The sequence below is a fragment of the Lagenorhynchus albirostris genome, chromosome 9 (assembly GCF_949774975.1).
Source record: "Lagenorhynchus albirostris chromosome 9, mLagAlb1.1, whole genome shotgun sequence".
Taxonomy (NCBI): Eukaryota; Metazoa; Chordata; class Mammalia; order Artiodactyla; family Delphinidae; genus Lagenorhynchus; species Lagenorhynchus albirostris.
The window spans coordinates 100,220,278-100,239,939 of record NC_083103.1 but is presented as its reverse complement, the minus strand read 5'-3'; the positions used below and the strand labels follow the sequence as shown (position 1 = coordinate 100,239,939).

The 19,662-nt window shown below is 47.8% G+C and overlaps 1 protein-coding gene across 1 annotated transcript in view; it reads left to right on the top strand.

Moving 5' to 3' along the window:
* Positions 1-15,094, top strand: part of FEZ1 (fasciculation and elongation protein zeta 1) — a 40,140-nt gene extending 25,046 nt beyond the window's left edge. The window contains exons 5-10 of the mRNA XM_060158000.1: positions 1,644-1,812; positions 5,542-5,813; positions 6,832-6,912; positions 8,337-8,412; positions 12,269-12,334; positions 14,738-15,094. Coding sequence (XP_060013983.1) covers positions 1,644-1,812; positions 5,542-5,813; positions 6,832-6,912; positions 8,337-8,412; positions 12,269-12,334; positions 14,738-14,754 — 681 coding nt within the window. The 3' untranslated portion in view covers positions 14,755-15,094. The remainder of the gene's footprint in view (positions 1-1,643; positions 1,813-5,541; positions 5,814-6,831; positions 6,913-8,336; positions 8,413-12,268; positions 12,335-14,737) is intronic.
* Positions 15,095-19,662: the final 4,568 nt, after the last annotated feature.

Below are 19,662 nucleotides of genomic sequence, written 5' to 3'. Positions count from 1 at the left end.
GCTCAGCGTTTACTGCCTTCATTTCCTGCTAAGTGTCTTTATTGCAGCTCATTGTACTTGGAGTCAAGACACTTAAACAAGGGTCCCAAATAGCTGCTCTACAAGAATAGAAATGGCAGAAGAGGCTTCCAAGTGATGGACATTTTCTCGTATTTCATAGAACACTGAAAACGTTGAGCCTTCCAAAAGAAGTATTAGAAACACTTGTTTTTTTTTTAAAAAAGATCTAATGTTTCACATTTTATTGAGTTACTTAATTTTAGTTTTAATAATTTGTTACTTAGGGAAAATACTCCTGAGTCTCTGGATTCCTTATTCAACCTTTGAGTCAACAACTATTTATGGGCACTTGCTTTGAGCAGGCACCTTTCAGGTGTTTTCACAGAGTGGTTCTGAAAAAGCTCCACTAGGAGTTTTGGTTCCAGAAAGTGCTTTTCAGTAAAAGGAACTCTTTCATATCTGTGGTAAAAAGGTGGGCTATAAACAGATAAGGATCAAGAGATTAAAAGGAACCAAATTAAAAAGAACAGGAGCTAGCAGTTACCTTGTGAATTTGGGGGGAAATACAATTCAGTGACACAAGTTCAATGATAATGACTCTGAAAGAGAAGCTCAGTCATAAAATTCTAAAGGGGGTTGGTGTAGTTTGCTCGTGTTCCATGAGTGGCTTGCAGTAGTCAAAAACTAAGTATCCCTTAAATTTGTGAGTGGAGATGGGAAAGCTTGGGAATAAAATAGAAATTATTCCAGAGGAGGGGACCTAAGTACCTTTATCTTTGATCCAGCCTACCATAAAGGAACCCACTTCAAAGACCAGTTGGCCTTGGAGATGGAGTCCATCACAGCATCGAGAACAGACAAATATATAGATGCACTGTTCTGACCAGACTCGTGGATGGCTTCTTTCAGAAGTGGTCTTTGCTTATTCCATTTCCTTTATGTGTAAACAATTAATGTACAAAGTAGTTCAGCCTTATTCCTCTTGTCAGTGATCTAATTTTACTCTCTCTTCTAGGAGCTGTCCCCTACAAGAGTCTAGATTACAGCTGGGTTTCTTATCGATTTTCTGCTCTCCAGAACCTACCTGTCCTTTTATTATGTCATTATCTTTATTTCCACTTTTGTTGGGCAGCTTTAGTTCCTGTCCAGGTGAATTCTGGAGGAAGAGCTGTTTTCCTCTATGTAAAAAAGCAACTCCCCATTTTGAGTTATCCTAGGAACACTTTGGTTTTTTTCCCGTCTTAAGCATCATCACAATGAATGGACTGGATTTTGTGTTTGAGTTGGGTAGATAAAATGTCTTTCCACTTAGAAAGAAAGTGCTCAGAAAATTGAAGTAAATGTTCCCTTCCAGGAAGCTCTGCTTCATTTCCTGAAAGAGCAGTTTATTCCCAATAGAGCACTCATCTAAATGATGTTCTTGGAAGAGGTTTGACATTAAAGAGGACTTTATATCAAAGGAAGAGTGTTTGTAAGCCTTTGGTCAGATCTAGTTTTATTATTATCCAGTATTTATTAAGTAACAATATTGCTTTAGGAATTTTACAGACAGTAAATTAGGAACATCTTTCCCTGATCAGAATTCAAGCTGGGATGTCCCTGCAGCAGAGAAGAGTGAGCACTCCCTTGTGTACCTTCTCCAGGTGATTGAGGAGATTGAGGAAATGATGCAGAACTCCCCAGACCCTGAGGAGGAAGAGGAGGTTCTAGAAGAGGAGGATGGGGGAGAAACCTCCTCCCAGGCGGACTTGGTCCTCCTGCAGGAGATGCAGGCCTTGACCCAGACCTTCAACAACAACTGGTCCTACGAAGGTGAGAGTCCTGGGGACGGGCTCACGGAGGACAAACTCAGCTCTGCCAGGCAGGGCACATGCTTCACACGCCACTAAGAGAACCTCGGATCTAGGGAGTTGGCAATACCTTTCTTACTGGACATCAGGAGAGAAGTTAGCATTGCTGGGAGAGGAAGCAAGATTAAAATGATAAAACGATCTGCTGTACAGCACAAGGAACTCTACTCAATACTGTGTAATGGCCTATATGGGAAAATCTAAAAAAAAAAAAAAAAAGAGTGGATATATGTATATGTATAACTGATTCACTTTGCTGTACACCTGAAACTAACCCAACAGTGTAAATCAACTATAATCCTATAAATTTTTTTTAAAAATGAAAACGACGGTAAAACAAACCAAAGAACAAGACTAAAGCAGAACGAGTAGAGGAAATCTGAACCCACTATTCACAATGATGCTACCGTGAAATCAATGAACAAACCTACAAATGGTAATGATAATAAGAGCTCGTATTTTTGGAGAGCTTTGGAGGGCCAGGCGCTGTTCTAAAGCTTTCTAAGCATAATCTCATTTCACGCCCGTGCCAACCCCATTAGGATTGAGCTAACTGAGTTTCCAAGAGGGTAAGTGACTTGTTCCGAGGCCACCGTTGCAGAAATATAATTAAGAAATAAAATCTCCTCCCCACCCAGAAAACCTCTCCACAGAAGTAGAGGTTTTCTTTCCGAGAAAATGAAAACAATTTCATTATTGAATTGATGCATGTCACAGTCAACCCACTAAAGGGATTGCAAAACTGGAAAGAAATCTAACCCGTGTCTACAGCTAACTGGACACAACCCATTACAATGTTGCAATTTAGAGTCAGGTGGCAAGTTAGGCCCCTGTTTTCTTTCTTGGGGATGACTTTTCAAAGCAGTGGCTCCCAGGTCCTTGAGGAAGCACATCTGAGTCCTGAGACTGGCCAGTGGCTTATTTAGCCATTAAAATGATGCACATATATTTGAAAAACAGAGAGAGAGAGATTCTGAAAGAAAAAGGGAGGTGAGGGGGGGCTTCCCTGGTGGCACAGTGGTTGAGAGTCTGCCTGCCGATGCATGGGACACGGGTTCGTGCCCCGGTCCGGGAAGATCCCACATGCCGCGGAGCGGCTGGGCCCGTGAGCCATGGCCGCTGAGCCTGCGCGTCCACAGCCTGTGCTCCGCAATGGGAGAGGGCACAGCAGTGAGAGGCCCGCGTGCCGCAAAAAAAAAAAAACAACAAAAATAAGGGAGGTGAGGAAGAGGGGAAGTCTCTTCCCTTATTTTCAACAGGGAGAATCAAGCCTCTTATTTTAGTTTTTAACATCTTTATTGGAGTATAATTGCTTTACAATGGTGTGTTAGTTTCTGCTTTATAACAAAGTGAATCAGCTATACGTATACATATATCCCCATATCTCTTCCCTCTTGAGTCTCCCTCCCACCCTCCCTATCCCACCCGTCTAGGTGGTCACAGAGCACAGAGCTGATCTCCCAGTGCTATGCAGCTGCTTCCCACTAGCTATCTATTTTACATTTGGTAGTGTATATATGTCCATGCCACTCTCTCACTTTGTCCCAGCTTACCTTTCCCCTCCCCGTGTCCTCAAGTCCATTCTCTATGTCTGCGTCTTTATTCCTGTCCTGCCCCTAGGTTCTTCAGAACCTTTTTTTTTTTTTTTAGATTTCATATATATGTGTTAGCATACAGTATTTGTTGTTTTCTCTTTCTGACTTACTTCACTCTGTATGACAGACTCTAGGTCCATCCACCTCACTACAAATAACTCAATTTCGTTTCTTTTTATGGCTGAGTAATATTCCATTGTATATATGTGCCACATCTTCTTTATCCAGTCATCTGTCAATGGACACTTCGGTTGCTTCCATGTCCTGGCTATTGTAAATAGAGCTGCAGTGAACGTTGTGGTACATGACCCTTTTTGAATTATGGTTTTCTCAGGGTATATGCCCAGTAGTGGGATTGCTGGGTCCTATGGTAGTTCTATTTTTAGTTTTTTAAGGAACCTCCATACTGTTCTCCATAGTGGCTGTATCAATTTACATTCCCACCAACAGTACAAGAGGGTTCCCTTTTCTCCACACCCTCTCCAGCATTTATTGTTTGTAGATTTTTTGATGATGGCCATTCTGACTGGTGTGAGGTGATACCTCATTGTAGTTTTGATTTGCATTTCTCTAATGATTAGTGATGTTGAGCACCCTTTCATGAGTTTGTTAAGCCTTTTATTTTTAATGCATATTTGCCCCATGTCACATTCAAGTCTTAAGGGGTGGAGTCAAAATTTGAAACTAGGCAGGTTAACTGCAGAGTCCACGCTCTTAATCTGTGTATCGTATTAACTCTCTGACACAGGTTTGTGGTAATTATGATCCTGCAAAGAAAGAGGTGGATGAAGCGTGAAATTAAAAGATGTAACAGCAGTGGCAAAACTGAGTATAAAATTCATCCATCTGCGAGGATAGTGGTAACTAGGCGGCCGAGGGGACACGTTCCCTGGGAGCGGATCCGAATGGGGGTGACGGGACTTATAAACGACGGAGAGGGAAGGCAGGGTATAAAGGTCCAAGCATAGACTAGAATAGTGGTGAAAATAGAGGCATGATCTGAAGAACTGCAACCTCTAAGTAAAACCCTGTGGCTCTGAAGAGCAGAGGCAGGGCAATGGCAGCAGAAGGAATCCGCTGGGAGGGATGGAGTGGATTTGGCCCTGGTGCTGCATTCACAGCCGCTCCAATCAGGCCATTCTCCGGCACACAAAGGTCCCACACATAGAACTGCTCAGCAAAAGACTCGGGAAAACGGCTGAAATGCAGAGTGAAATGGCAAAAACAGAAGGAGGAGGACAGCTCCAAAGAGTGAAATTAAAGGGGAAGGTTGAGCTAAGTCAGCAAATCCCCCGGCAGAGCAGGAGCGGAAAGGGAAAGGAAAATGGATTCTGATGTAGAAACAAAAGATGCCACTAGGAAGGGGCACATTCAAAAATATGCTCCCGAATCTACTTTAGGTGAAGAAGTCTTAGGGGACAAGAGTTTAAAACAAAGTGATCGGTGTCCTGTCTTCCCAGGTTCCCTTTCCTTTTCTCTGACAGTAGCAGACGACTCGGTACCAACAAGCCAGACTTCATTTTTCTGTATGTGTTGCCCATCTTTACACGTTTCACGTATTTTGGGGCACGTGCACCGCGACACAGGACAGTAGGTGCAAAGAAGGCCTCAGATCGCTCTGTTTATTTTGCTGTCGGCTGTGTCTTGATCAGGTTTTGGGAATAAACACCACCTCTCTATTGCTCCTCAGCACGGACGCCAAACCCCTTCATCATGTTTTTTCCCCCCAATTCTTGACCCATTTCACATGAGGAATATTACAGAGACAGAGGAAAAATAGGGAGATGGAGCAAGGGATCAAAAGCCACATGTCTGCCCGCACACGTTTTTGTGGACAGAGTCCACAGACTCCACAGTCCTTGGGGGCTGTTTTTCCTCCCTCCTTCGTTTCCCCGAGATGATGTTCTCTTCCTCAGTCGATAACTGGCTCTCCTTGCTGGCACGCCCCTAAATTGTGAAGGTCTGTCATGGCCCTTCGAGGAACTGTCTGGGGCCAGGGGGTCTCCTCCAGACCTGGCAGGCGACCAGGGCCCCGGGAGCCTCTCCAGTGGGCTGGGCTTGATGCAGTGACCCTGCAGGATGGTCTACCCCTGCAGGGCTGAGGCACATGTCTGGGTCTGAGCTGACAGAGCTGCTGGACCAGGTGGAGGGCGCCATCCGAGACTTTTCAGAGGAGCTGGTGCAGCAGCTGGCCCGCCGGGACGAGCTGGAGTTCGAGAAGGAAGTGAAGAACTCCTTCATCACGGTGCTCATCGAGGTGCAGAACAAGCAGAAGGAGCAGCGAGAACTGATGAAGAAGAGGCGGAAAGAGAAAGGGCTGAGCTTGCAGAGCAGCCGGATAGAGAAGGGAAGCCAGATGCCGCTCAAGGTAAGAGGACAGCCCAGCACGAGGACAAAGCACACCCACGCCTCCGGGCTCCCCGTTGCAGGTCCCGGGACCAGCCCTGCCGTGACCCCAGACAGACCTGTCCTAAGCCGTGACAATGAGCAAGGACACCCTGGCAGACAGCAGGGCCACGAGAGGGAGAAGAGCCCACCCGTGTCCTCTGCCCCCCTAGAGGACGCCCGGTCTAACTGGAGGAGACAGGATGTAACACTGGAAAATAAGTGACTGTGGCGTGTGCTCTCTTAAGCTAGATCTGAAAAAGTGGGGTGAAAGCATTTAGGATTGAAAGGAGTTGTGCCCTGGGACGAGCCTGCTACCAGCACAGCTTAGGGTCCTGACTCATCTCTTTAGGATGTCCATAGAGTGTTTCCGGATGGAACATTATGACGCCTAGTGATATTGACCAGATTCTTCTAACCAGTGGTTCTCCATCAGGGAAGCTCAGCAGAATCAGCTAAGGAGCTTTTTCAAAATACCTTTTTCCTGGGCTCCCTCTCAGACCTACTGAATTGGGCCCGGGCAGATGCATTTTGGAAAAATCTTTCCAGATGAGGACAGTCGTTTTACACCTGCCCTTCCCAATGGCTGGGCATTTTTTTTTCTTCCCTGAGACATTTTCATCCTCATCTGTCCAAGTTTCCCTCTGCTGCTTTATTTTTCTGTGCACACAATGGAGGCTGAAATGAGGAAACCCAGGAGTGCGGGGGTGGGGGGGGTGGGGGGGGTGGGGGGTGGGGTCTCATCGCCCGAGGCACTTACTCAGATAAGAGCCTTTGAGACTCTGCTATTGCTTCTTGCAAAGCTCAGGCTGAAATTTTGGCCTGTCTCTTAGCCCAGGTCTTACCTTTGCTTTCTAGTCGCAGAATCGGGGTCCGGATCTGGGACAGTGTGGAAGCTGACGGGTCCAGGTAGCTTAGGGAGGACACAGGTGTCCCTGGGGCAATGAATATGAGCAGGAAGCACTTGCCCTTCTGAGTCTCGTTGTCCCCCCCCTCCCCAGCGCTTCAGCATGGAAGGCATCTCCAACATCCTGCAGAGCGGCATCCGCCAGACCTTTGGCCCCTCAGGAACTGACAAGCAGGTACAACCCATCTCCCTGCTCCCAGCTTCCTTCCCAGATTCTTGCAACTTGGTCTCTCCAGCAGAGCAGGGGATGCTGATTCACTAGAATTATCCCTGCACGGGGCCAGGTTGCAGGGGGAAATGTCCTAACAATTTCTTCCATTCTAAGGAGGAACAGAAAGTGTCTTTTTAAAGGCAAAGTTTTTTGAGCTTTAATATGAGAGGACCTGGATAAAACTTAAAACTCAACACTACTTGTAGACCTATGAGTTCAGTTGTTTTCAGAACAAAATGCATTAAAGGGGAATCCACTTCATGAAAGATCCCATCCAAGAGCTTCATTACCTCTGCCACACTGGGCCACCAGGTGAGCCAATCCCACCAAGACTGCCTCTTCACTTCAGCTGCCCTGTTGACTGTAACCCGCGCTGCGGGGGTCTCCCTTTGAGCTCCATTTAGTCAATCACTTCTCACCTGAGAAGTGGCTTGCATTTCTGGCTCTCAGGTGCCTGCCATGTGCTAGGCTCTGTTGCTTAGGGCAGTACAGAGATGAGGAAACCCTGGTCCAGCCCTCATGCAATGCATAATAGTCTAACAGAGAAGGCCAGTTTGTCAATAGACACCTTTGAGATTGTGCACAAAAACTGTGTATGTTTTAGACATATTTGTAGCTGAATCCTAAGCGTTAGAATTCTGGAACTACAGCCTGGGAAGAGATTTTAGGAACATCTAACTCACTCCCCTGAGTTCACAGCAGTGAGAACTAAGGCCCAGAGAGATTAGACGTTTCCCCAAGGCCACGCTGCTAGTGGCAGGGCCAGGACTGAAACACAGGCCTCCTGGTCTAGAGCTCTTCCCACTCACAATGCCCAGGCTCCCTCAGAACCTTCCAGGTCTCTCTGGCCGGTGTTCTTTGATATCCCACTGGACCCTAAGATGATTTTGTTGTAGGAGCACCTCATCTCCAGCAGGGGGAGCAAACCCAACATCCCAGACCCAGGGCAGGGTTGAGGTTTTCTCACCAGTCATTTTGACAGAAGAGAAACCATTCATTCTCAAGTTGCACTGCAAAAGATAAGAAAATATCACCCCCCACCCCCTTAGAATGTTGTCTGCTTTCAGCCTGGAGGAGAAAAAGCTCACCAGGATTCCTAAATAATCAAAAAGTTTCTAGTGTCAGAAGAATATATCCGTTGGAGTGGAAGGACATTTTGCCTGGCTAATATGGTAAAGTCTTACTTTTAAAGAGACATTTTCCAAAAATGGGGAAAAAGTCCTGAAAGGATGGTGCGCACATCATCATGGGTGTTGTCGAGAACGTCAAATTTGACGGAGCGTGTTTTTTAGAGAAAAGTCCAATCCCCATGCAAGCTGTCAACCATATCTCAGCCCCCGGGGGCCGGGCTTCTGTCTCACATGCTGCACACCCTGCTTGTCTTCTAGTACCTGAACACGGTCATCCCTTACGAGAAGAAGGCCTCGCCCCCATCGGTGGAAGATCTCCAGATGCTGACAAACAGTGAGTTCCTCCCATTCGCAGCGAGACCAGGGGCTCATTTCCCTCCCTCCCACCCTGTGAGTTGCACCCGTGGTATCTCAGTCCGGAGGTGTCCGCAGAGCAGTTTCTATGGGTCAAAATGTGCTCCACACCGTTGCATCACGTCCCCGGCACGGAGTACAATTAAAGAGTTCTGCAGCGATACCCAGAGCTGCCTCGTCTTTTCCCCGTTCCTGTAAGGGAAGAGACTTGCCAGAGAAAAGGAGCTGGTGGAAGAGGCTGGGGCGGTGGCAGGGTGGTAGTGGTGTGCAGGGGCTCTCTGTGGTTCATCCACAGGTCTCAAGGCTGTGCACTCTCTGCCTTGCCATTTCTCTCTTCTGAAGCTTGAGGTTGCCTCGCGTCCCCAAGGCAGGGAGCTCCTTCTAAGGGACTGGCTGTATTTACTGAGAAGCAAGGTTTCTTGAGTGGGGTAAGGCTGATTAGAGAGAATAGAGTCTGATTTTCCTTCCAGGCAATGACTGCTTCCTCTCTTCCACTCTGACTCTAGTGTTAAGTAATATTAAGAAACATTCTGAGCTATGGGAGAAAACAGCCTGTGATAAAGAGCCTTTTGGAGGCAAAATCTCTTTATAGACATCAAACACTACAACCCGCAAAGGGCCGGGGGGGCATGTGGTGTCAGCCCTCAGTGTCAGCTTGATTCTTTTAGGAAGAGAAAAATCCTAGGCTGAGATGTGGGGACGGGCTCAGTGAATCACGAGACCGTCCATCTCCCTGGCAACCGTGCACTGCATTGAGTGACACGCTAACCGGGCTGCGCAGCCCACAGCCCGTTGCTGTGCTGCTTCCTCAGCGGGAATGGACCCCTGCAGGGCTATTTGACACCCTAGGGAATGGGAAGAGGAGCTTCAGCTGTTTGGCTGAGGAAGATAGATACCTCCTGGGCCCAGCGCTAAAAGTGCCCAAACGGTTTTCATTTTTATCGTTTTGGAGAACTAAAGCAGGAGGTTCTGGTAAACGGAAATCTTGCCTACATCAATAGATACTGCGGCCTTGAGAATCTGGAATTTTAAATTCAAAGTGCATCGGCTTCCTCTAAACTCATTTGGAGCGCCTTTATTTGCATACATATGCACAAAGATTTGTTTTAACGGGAAGCAGATAGAAACGAGCTGACATTTATAGGTGTTTGTATTTTCACAAGGAGTAAGCATTTGGAAAATAATTTGGACAAATTATGAAGGTTGATATATGTAGAGTACTCTATCGTGCTCTTTTTTTTTCTATCATGCTCTTTTTAAAAAAGGAAGAGCTATAAATTTATTACAGATACCTATTCAGGAATTCAGTGTGAAATCCTTTCATTTTAATTAAGAAACACTGGGTTTGTTTACACATTTCAAGTTCATTTTAAAAGTTAGGGCTAGAGTATATCCATCAGTTAGAATACTTTGGAAACATAGAAATGTGAACAAAAGAAAATAAGTAACTTCTTGTCCCCTTCACTGTGGTTACTGTATGGTGTTTTTCAGCCATAGTATTTTATGCCTTTTCCATATGGTTGGGATTATACTGGCTATAAAATTTCATATCATGATTTCAGTCACATCAGTTAACATTTGGTTAACATCCTTTTTATGGCTCTCTCTTCTGTCATACGGACATACGACATTCCAATATTTTATCCCTTTAAAAATAAAACTGCCAACTTTCCTGAATACCAATTCTCCTGTAGATTATGAAAGCTCTCTTTTTGGGCACATCCCCGTATGGGTTCGTGAATAACAACTCCTCTTTCCCCAACTCCTGAGTCAAAAATGTAGGCCAGGGCTTCCCTGGTGGCGCAGTGGTGGAGAGTCCGCCTGCCGATGCAGGGGACACGGGTTCGTGGCCCGGTCCGGGAAGATCCCACATGCCGCGGAGCGGCTGGGCCCGTGAGCCATGGTCGCTGAGCCTGCGCGTCTGGAGCCTGTGCTCCGCAACGGGAGAGGCCACAACAGTGAGAGGCCCGCGTACCGCAAAAATAAATAAATAAATAAATAAAGAATGTAGGCCAAAGACTGGCTCCGGGGACTGGGCAATTTATATAAATTTTGGATTTTGGAGATCACCTTAGTCACATATTGACTGAGTGCAATTATTGTATTTTTACGCCTATCTTCTTGGTGGGCAGCATTTAGTCTGCTCGTGCTCAGTTGCAAAGTATTTTCAGCCTATTACATCGAAATGAATCCATGTCTAAAAATACGGAAGAAATAAAAGAAAACATTGCCTGGATGGCCTGAGGTCCAGTCTTTTTCTGGAGTTGGCCACGGACTTCATGCCACCATCAGGCTCTGTTCCTCACCCGCTCCTGAGCTTTGGAGTCAAGTTCCATGACCCTGACTTGCAACGAGGCAAGGTAATCAATGGAAAACAGGACCTAAAAATGGACTGGGGGGTCCCTCCATTGTAATGGTTGCCTCCTGACCCCAGCTATCAGGGCCAGCTGATCTTTAGTGTTTTTTCCACTTGCCAAAAGTAATACATGTTCATGGAAAAAAACCGGACACTGTAGAGATATCACGTAGAAGGGAACAACGCCCGGGGTCTCACACTCCAAGGTATCTGCTTTTTACGGTTTCATGCACATTCTTCCAGATTTTTCTATGAATATTAGCATGTATTATTTACTCATTTAAAATTAATACATAAAGTTCTGCAGCCTTCTTTCTTCATTCTTAAGTATGTCTTGTATACAGAGATTGCTCTCATCTCTCATGAAGCTGTATGAGACCGTGTATATATTACATACACCATAGTTTACTTAAGGCATCCACTGATGAATAACTCTATTGTTGGATAGCCCACCCCTGCCCTCACTTTTTGATAGTATAAGCAAGGTCCGGGTATTTCCTTGAAGGATTTTCTACAAAGCTGACTTCCACAACATGAATCATGAATATGAGAAGATGCTTCCTAGTTTAATAACAGAAAAATCTATTTTAAAATCTTTTATAAAAAGCCTTTAGGCTTTATTCACTTCCCTATTGTTTGCTTCAGGTGTAGGTCATATCCTGTTTCAACAAGAAGTCTGTAAGCTCCTTGAGGGTCATTAATACGCTTGCATTTCCACAAATTCTAGTGCTGTACTGGGCATAGAGTAGAAAATATTTGTGAAATTAAATTCATTTGCAGTTAATAAACTGGAGGTGAGAACTCTGCTGATAATATCTGTTTATACGAATAGAATGTCTTTAAGGACAGATTTATCGGTGGTTCGGTGACGTGACAGCTGTTATTCTTAACATTTGGATTGCATCTGAAAGCTGATTCCTTTTTTAAATTGCTTTGTTTATTTTTATGATCATTAACGATACATACTTAGGAGGAGATGCGGAAATTATAGATGAGCACACACACCAAAAGTAAAGGATAAAAGAGAAGTCACCTCATCCACAGGGCCACCCTGACTCTTTTTTTTTTTGCGGTACGTGGGCCTCTCACTGTTGTGGCCTCTCCTGTTGCAAAGCACAGGCTCCGGACGCGCAGGCTCAGCGGTCATGGCTCACGGGCCCAGACGCTCCGCAGCATGTGGGATCCTCCCAGACTGGGGCACGAACCCGTGTCCCCTGCATCGGCAGGTGGACTCCCAACCACTGCACCACCAGGGAAGCCCCGACCCTGACTCTTTTGATGGATTTCCCAGCAGCCCCCTCCCCACCCCAGCAGGTTGAATGCTGACTCTTGCCAGAGGCTTCTAGACTTTGCTCAGTACTCAGTGAATGTCTTGTTTCCTTGACTCTGTCTCGCTCACTTTGGGTTGGTGGGTTGTCTGGCCCCAGAGGTGAGTCCTATGCCCTGATGCATCTTAGCTCCTTTCTCTCTCCTTCTCCAGTTCTCTTTGCCATGAAGGAGGATAATGAGAAGGTGCCCACTTTGCTGACGGACTACATTTTAAAAGGTGAGAGCGGCCCAGGCCTCTGGGAGCAGAAGCATCCTCTAGGGCCCCCTCCCCCAGGACTCCTGCTGGACACGTGGAACCCGCACTGCAGCCCTCCCAGGGCATCCACGCCAGGCCAGATCGGGCAGGGCCAGGGAACTCAGTGGACAATTGTGGGGAGGCCCTCGCCTTTGGATGTTGCTAGGAGGCCTGAGGAGGAGATTCCATCACCCCCGAGTCACCAGAGTGACTCCACACAAAAAGCAGCCAAACCAACAAAAGACTTACTGTGAAAGTTCTCTGCGGTTTGGGCTATTTAGTTGGCAAAAACAAAGCCAGAGGATACCTTTAACAGTTTCAACTGCTTGAAAGGCAGCAAACTAGAGTCATGATTAGCTACATCCTTTCATAACTTTTTTGTTTCATCTTTTATTATGGAAATTTTTAATATATATAAAAGTAGAGTGAACGGTATGATGAACTGCCATGTACTTAACATCCAGCTTTAACAATTATTAACTCCTGGCCAATCTAGTTTTCATTTACATCACTTCTCTCTTCCATGTTATTTTGAAGCAAATACCAACCACTATATATATTTTTCATCCATGAATATTTCAATGTACATTCCTAAAATATAACCACGATATCATGATCACAACTAGAAAAATAAAAAATGTAAAAGTATCTTTGAGGGACTTCCCTGGCCGGCCAGTGGTTAAGATTCCACGCTTCCACTGCAGGGGGCTCAGGTTCGATCCCTGGTCAAACTAAGATCCCACATGACTCATGGCATGGCCAAAAAAAAAAAAAAAAGTATCTTTGATTACCCAACCAGTGTTCAGGTTTCCCTGATTTTCCTATAAATTTTTTTCAGGTTATTTGTTTGAATCAGGATCCAAAGAAGGTCCATACATTACAATTGAATAATGTATCTCTTAAATCTCTTTTAATATATATAGGTTCCCCTTTCCCTCCTCTCTCTCATTCTTTGTATTTTATTTCTTAGAGAAACCAGGTTATTTGCCCCATAGCATTTCCTCATTCCGGCTTTTCCTCAGTAGTTGTGTCCTCACGGTTTCATTTAATACGTTCTTCAACCTTTTGTATTTCCTGTTGCCCAGTAGAGCTAGAGGACTGATCACATTCAGATCGTCCACACCAGACCAGACCAGGCAGGGCCAGAGAGCTCAGTGTACCATTGTCCACAAAATTTTTTTATAAGTTTTAGGTTATCAATGGTTGTAAACTTCCATTAAGAGACCTATTACCTGGTTGTCTTTCTTTGGGGGATATTAATATCTGTATTAGTCTGCTCAGGCTGCGAAAACAGAAGACCAGGTGGCTTAAACAACAGAAATGTATTTTCTCGCAGTTCTGGAGAGTAGAAGTCCAGGATCAAGGGGCCAGTAAAGTGGGTTTCTAGTGAGGGCTCTCTTCTTGGCTTGTAAACAGCTACCTTCTCGCTATGTTCTCACACGGCCTTTCTTCTGTGTGTGTGGGCAGAGTGCCAGAGCGCTCTGGTGCTTCTTCTTACAAGGACACTAATCCCGGCAGATCAGAGCCCCACCCATAGGACTTCATTTAACCCTCCCTCCTTAGAGGCTCCACCTCCAAAGACAGCTGCACTGGGGGTTAGGGCTTCAACATGAATTCTTGGGGGGACACAAACATTGACTGTGTAACACTCTCCATCAATGGTCATTCATTGTCCAGATTCTGTTTTTCATTAGGTTTTGCTCCACAGGCACAACCTTGGGCGCAGCTTCCAAAGGCTTGTGGACTTCAGTTTAGAACCTCTGAGCTGTATTGTTTCCATAAGGCTCAGAAAGATTAATATTAAATTTCTGCAGGATGAATTTAGGCTAAACATTGGGAAGAACTTCTGACTCTTAAAGGTTTTAAAAGAGTATCCCATTTCTCAAAGGAGGTGTGTAGAAATGGGTTCTATAAGTCCGGGAGCCCGAGAGCTAGACTTTACCCCTCACGATCCACTGAAATGTCAGTGAATTTATAAAACTAGTTAACATTTACTGAGCACTTTCTATTTGCCTCTGAGCAACCCTGTGGGGTAGGCAGAGGCACAGTCTACTGTATACATGAAGAAACAAGCACAGGTAGGAGAACTTATTTCCCGAAGGTCATAGAATTAGTAACAGCCAGACCCAGGATGTGAACCCAAGCAAATGGGCAGCAGAGACCATGCAGTTAATCATTACACTGAACAATCGCCTATCCCTGGTTCTTCCTCCTTCTGGAAGGAAGACACGTGATCACCATCCTTCCCTGGTTCTAAGGGGGCAGTTCTCTGCTCAGGACGCAGGCGAGAGGCTGGCGTGACCGCTCTCGGCCACGGACACCCCGGGCTGGCAGGTCTGGCCACACACTTGCTTTGACATCCCTTCTCTCCTCTTCTCTTTCCAGTGCTCTGTCCTACCTAACCTTGCCCTTGGGAGCAGCCTTGCTGCGGAGGTCACTGAGCAAGAGTCATCCCACCGCAGGGACTGCATGACACCACGTAGCCTCCGCCGTGTATTTAAACGTGTATAGCTTAACCTGGATTAAACATGAGCAAATGCGCGGGGTCCTTTGCTGTTGGCTTCTAGTCCTAGTAACCATTGGATGCATGACCGAGGGGCAGGGCTGGTGACGTCACCTCCTCTCTGCCTGTGTCGGAGGGAGGTAGACGCTGTCGCCACTCATGGTGTAGTCTGGCTCCAGCCCTCAAAAACAGCTTCCACCCTAAGACTAATTTTGAAATAAACCTTCATTTAATTAATATTCTTCATGTGCTTTGGCGTGTGGTGTCCCTCGGCCCTCTGGTACAAACCTCCAGAGAAAGGATGTGTAGCTGCAACCACATGATGCTCGTGGCCTGTGGCAGCCAACACGGTGTTTAGGGCTGGGCCAGGGCGGGGGGTGTGCATGCCATGCCCTGTGGCGGGGCTGCAGACGGGAGGACGAGGCCATCTGCAGACGCCTAAGATCTAGCTGCTTGACAGTTTTACAGGGTGCTGCACGCTGAGTTGGAGGAGCTACTGGTTAGAGAGGAGATTGTGAGGTTAGCGCATGGCAAGTGAAGCTCGTGGGGAGCGGCTGGGCAGCTGGTGCCTCCTGTTGGGATGGCTGGGTTGACTCCAGGAGGCCCGGGTGCTGGAGGGCATCAGCTCCGCTGGGTTCTCCCAGCGTGGGGGTCCCGGCTGCTTTCCTGACTGCTCCCACCGACCCCTGGTACCCTCTGGCCGTGTGTGCCCTCCTTGCCCTCCCTGCAGCCCTCGACTCCCATGTGCTGTCCCCGGCATTGGTGGCAGGCAGTTGCCAGCCTCTTTGGGCCAGCAGGTGAAAGCTGTCCTCGTATCCGGAGGGGGCTCGATTTCACCACGACCTGAACTGTTTTGGCTTCCATCTTCTGGCTTGAATGATATTAGCTCTGCAGATTCCCACAGTCCTGTCTTAAAACAGAACTTTTATCAAGTACTTGCTATGCACCTGCCACTAGCTTTGTCACCTCTACAAATCATCTTGCATCTCAGCAGCCCTACGTAGGTAGTAGCATTGCCCCGATAGAAGGATGTGGAGACCAAGAAGCAGAGATGCTCAAAGTGGTGGAGTCAGACTGGCACCTCGTCCTCTTATCCAGTTAGATCTGCACCCCCTCTTAGGAGTTTGGTGTTTGTGTGCCACACGGAAAGCCGTGCTTCACCACACTAGCAACTCCACAGAAGGCCACAGATCGACACAGGTGACAATAGAAGGCATCCTTGTTGCCCTGCCTCTCACTTCCTGGGCCTCTGCTTTTCTAGGAGCGGTGCCGCAGAGCAGTAGCGGTCTTCCCTGGGGGTGAGGGGGGGAAACTACCCCAGTGCCTGCAGCTCAAACTCAGGCATCTACACAGAGCAGGACTTCTGTGTGGACAGAGCCCCGGCCACTATAGGAAGGTGGAAACACCACAAGGTCCCCAATGCAAATCCTCAGGGGTCAGCATGTGGACCTAAGTACCAGAGCTTTGACAAAAAGGGGCACCTGCAGCTCTGCATTCTTTGGTGCCACGGCCAAGGGGCAAAGGGCCACCGGCAGGGTGAGGTCCTTAGCACGATTCACACTTTGCCAGCTATGGGGGTGGGGGAGCAGTGAATTCCCAAGAGCCTTCCTTCCTGCCTTGGATTTGTCAGATCTGGGTCAGCCACTCCTTTCCCCCAATTTATCCTGCCAGCAGGTGTCTGAAGCAGCAGAGACAAGCTAATCAAAGCTGCTGGCAGTTAAAAATAAGCCTCAGGTGCCAAGGAGATGCTCCACCTCGGAGGAGGTGAGTCTAGCAGGACGGGGGTGGAGTGGGGGGTGGGAGTAGCGGCTGCCGCTTGCTTCCCTCCTGTTGTCCACATCGGGAGCCGAGGGGGATAGTAAATCAATGTCTCGTGGTTTTGCATCACCCTTTCCTCTGTCCTTGCTACTCAACATGAGGGGCCCAGACCAGCAGCAGTGACAACGCGTAGAAACTTGTTAGAAACGCAAAACTCAGGCCCAGCGCCCAGCAACCCCCCGCCCCCACCGTTGGAAGCTGCACTTTAACGAGATTTCCAGGTAATTGGTGTTTGTGTTAACGTTTGGAGACGCTTTACTAAGCTTTCAGTAAAAAGCTGGAGCCCTGACTCTCCGAGACTGAACCCTCAGAAAGCAAGGATGGTGTGATTAACAGGTGACCTCACCGTCTCTCCCCCGACTCTGGTCCTCATCCCTCAGGACTGTTGTGATGTCCAGGAAGCGTGCCAGGGTGGATGGATACTTCAAACTCCAGTCAGTCCCGACGGCAAAGCTCAAGTCGACCTAGGGACTTGAGCTAGGCACTCAGCCAGGGCCACCGGGGAGCCAGGGCCTGCAGGGCACCCTCCTGGGCAGGTAGGACTTAGTCCGGCCAGCAGGCTCCTTTACTGAGGTGCATCCGCATCAATTAAAGGCCTCCACGTGGGTTTGCGAAGCTTAATCTGATCCAGTCTTGGTGAGGAAATGCTACTGTAGGGCCTGATGCCAGCCTTTGGTTGTGTAGAATTGAAACAAACTATCCTATGTCCCCACATTCCCCTTCCTTGCATCTCTGCTTCAAGACGGGAGACAGATGTGGTATCTCAGAAAGAAAACCCAAAGGAAAATAAATTAATTAATTAATTAAAAAAAAAGGGGACTTCCCTGGTGGCACAGTGGTTAAGAATCCGCCTGCCAACCCAAGGGACACAGGTTCAAGCCCTGGTCCAGGAAGATCCCACATGCCATGGAGCAGCTAAGCCCGTGTGCCACAACTACAGAGCCCACGAGCCACAACTACTGAAGCCTGTGTGCCTAGAGCCCGTGCTCCACAACAAAGTGTAGCCCCCGCTCTCCGCAACTAGAGAAAAGCCCGCGCGCTGCAACAAAGACCCAGTGCAGACAAAACTAAATAAATAAATAAACAAATTAAAAAAAAAAGAAAACCCAAAGGGAAGGACGTTGGGATACTAAGTTTTATGGGATGAGTTGGATTTTTAAAATGAAGTAAATCTTTTGCATGCTCACTGGAATAATATCTGGAGTATAACTATCTTCAGCTAGAGGCCCCGGGAAGAGACGGGGAAAATCATAAGGTGCAATCCAATGGGTGTTTTGGTATGAATGATGAACCAAGTCCTAACGGGCGTGATGAGTCCGTTCCATGGGCTTTGAGCATCACTGTGTCCTAGGGACTCCCTAGGACACTGTGTCCTAGGGACTGTGTCTTAGGGACTCCCCCAGCGGCCCCGTCACAAAGAGCGCTTCCGGTCTCACCAAAGGCCAGGAGCAGGGGGCACCCCAGGGGCCCAGCCCTCCTTCAGCAGAAGCGTGAATTGGGAGGGAGCTGGGAGAGGTGACACCCGGGCCAGCGCCCACGGTTAGTATGCGTGGAGGGGAGAGTAATTAGATGCAGCTCTTGGAGAAGAGACACGTTCTTGATGGCGCAGGGAGGATGAGAGGAGACTCCTTAGGATTTCTGCCTGAGCCTGAGCTTTGCTCTCCTCCTCCCTTCATGAGAGAGGGGACGCAGAGGCCACTCTGCTTACCAGGAAGGTGCTTGGCTTCATATTACTGCCTTTCTTTTAAAAGAACAATGGGCCACCTTAGCCCACAGCCTTGCAGCTCCACCCCCCCCGCCCCCCCGCCCAAGCCCTCATGCATATTCATCCTGCTTCAAAGAGCACAGCATGGAATATGCAAATTGGCCAGGCAGGAGCTGGTTGGCATTTTGATAATAGCTTTGTCTGACAAACCCCAGAGACACACGCACATCTAGTTCCTCTCTCTCTTTATCTCTCTCTCTCTCTTCCCCTCCCTCCCTCCCTCCCTCTCTCCCCTTCCTCTATCCCCCTCTTCATTCTCTCTTCCACTCCCCATCTGTCAGAGAACAGGAAAATGAAGCGAGTTAATGAAAGGCCAGGTGTCTGCATTCCAGTCCAGTGTATTTCCACTTTTCTCTCCTCTCCTCCTCCTTGAACAGAACCATTTTGTTTTTCCCATTAAAGTGTTCCTGATCCGACAACGCCTGGGGCCCCGGGCCTGCCCTCTGCTCTCAGTGCCTCCCCCACTTCGTCTGGGCCCCATTCTCTGCTCTCTCTCCCAGAGATGAGCTCCCTTCTCTTTGTCCTTCCATCTTTCAACCTGGTTTTACTGTCAACAGTCGAGCCTAAAAAACCCAAGAACCTGGCCTTGCCCTCTGAACAGGAGGGAAGGAATCACCTACACAGGCTGGAAGCGAGGGAGGCTTGGATGTCTGTTGTCATCACTGACAGATTACTCGGACTCAGCAGTTCCTGACCTCTCGCATCCATCTCTACGACACATCTGAGCAGCCATCAGCAACGGCGCAATGGACCTGCCTTTGCCCCGTTCTTGGTCCCCGTCTGTTGATAGTCAACAGCGGCCTCTCCCCCAACACTATCTCCCCAACCCCCTGCCGCAGCAGCGCTCCTAGAAAAGTACGCAGAGCAATTTCTCCAGGACTTAGGTCCTACCCTTCCCCCCCCCAATGTAAATGGTTGCTCCTAGAAAAGTCTGCAGAGCAATTTCTTAAGGACTTAGGTCCTCCCCCTCCTCCCTAAATGTAAATGGTGCCAGCTGGAGGTGGTGGGCTACTGGGTAGATGCTCTGCCTTGGGAGAAGCAGCTAAGGTTTGGATCCCACGTCTGTGAAGGCTGTTTCATCTGGGAAACTTACGGGAGGAAAGCAGAGGCAGGGGCAGGGATGCAGGCACCTCCGAGGATTTCAGGGAAGAGGGGAGTCTCTTCCATTGACCTTGAAGGCCAGCCCTGATCAAGCCAAAGCTCAGGAGGCAAATTACCTCATAG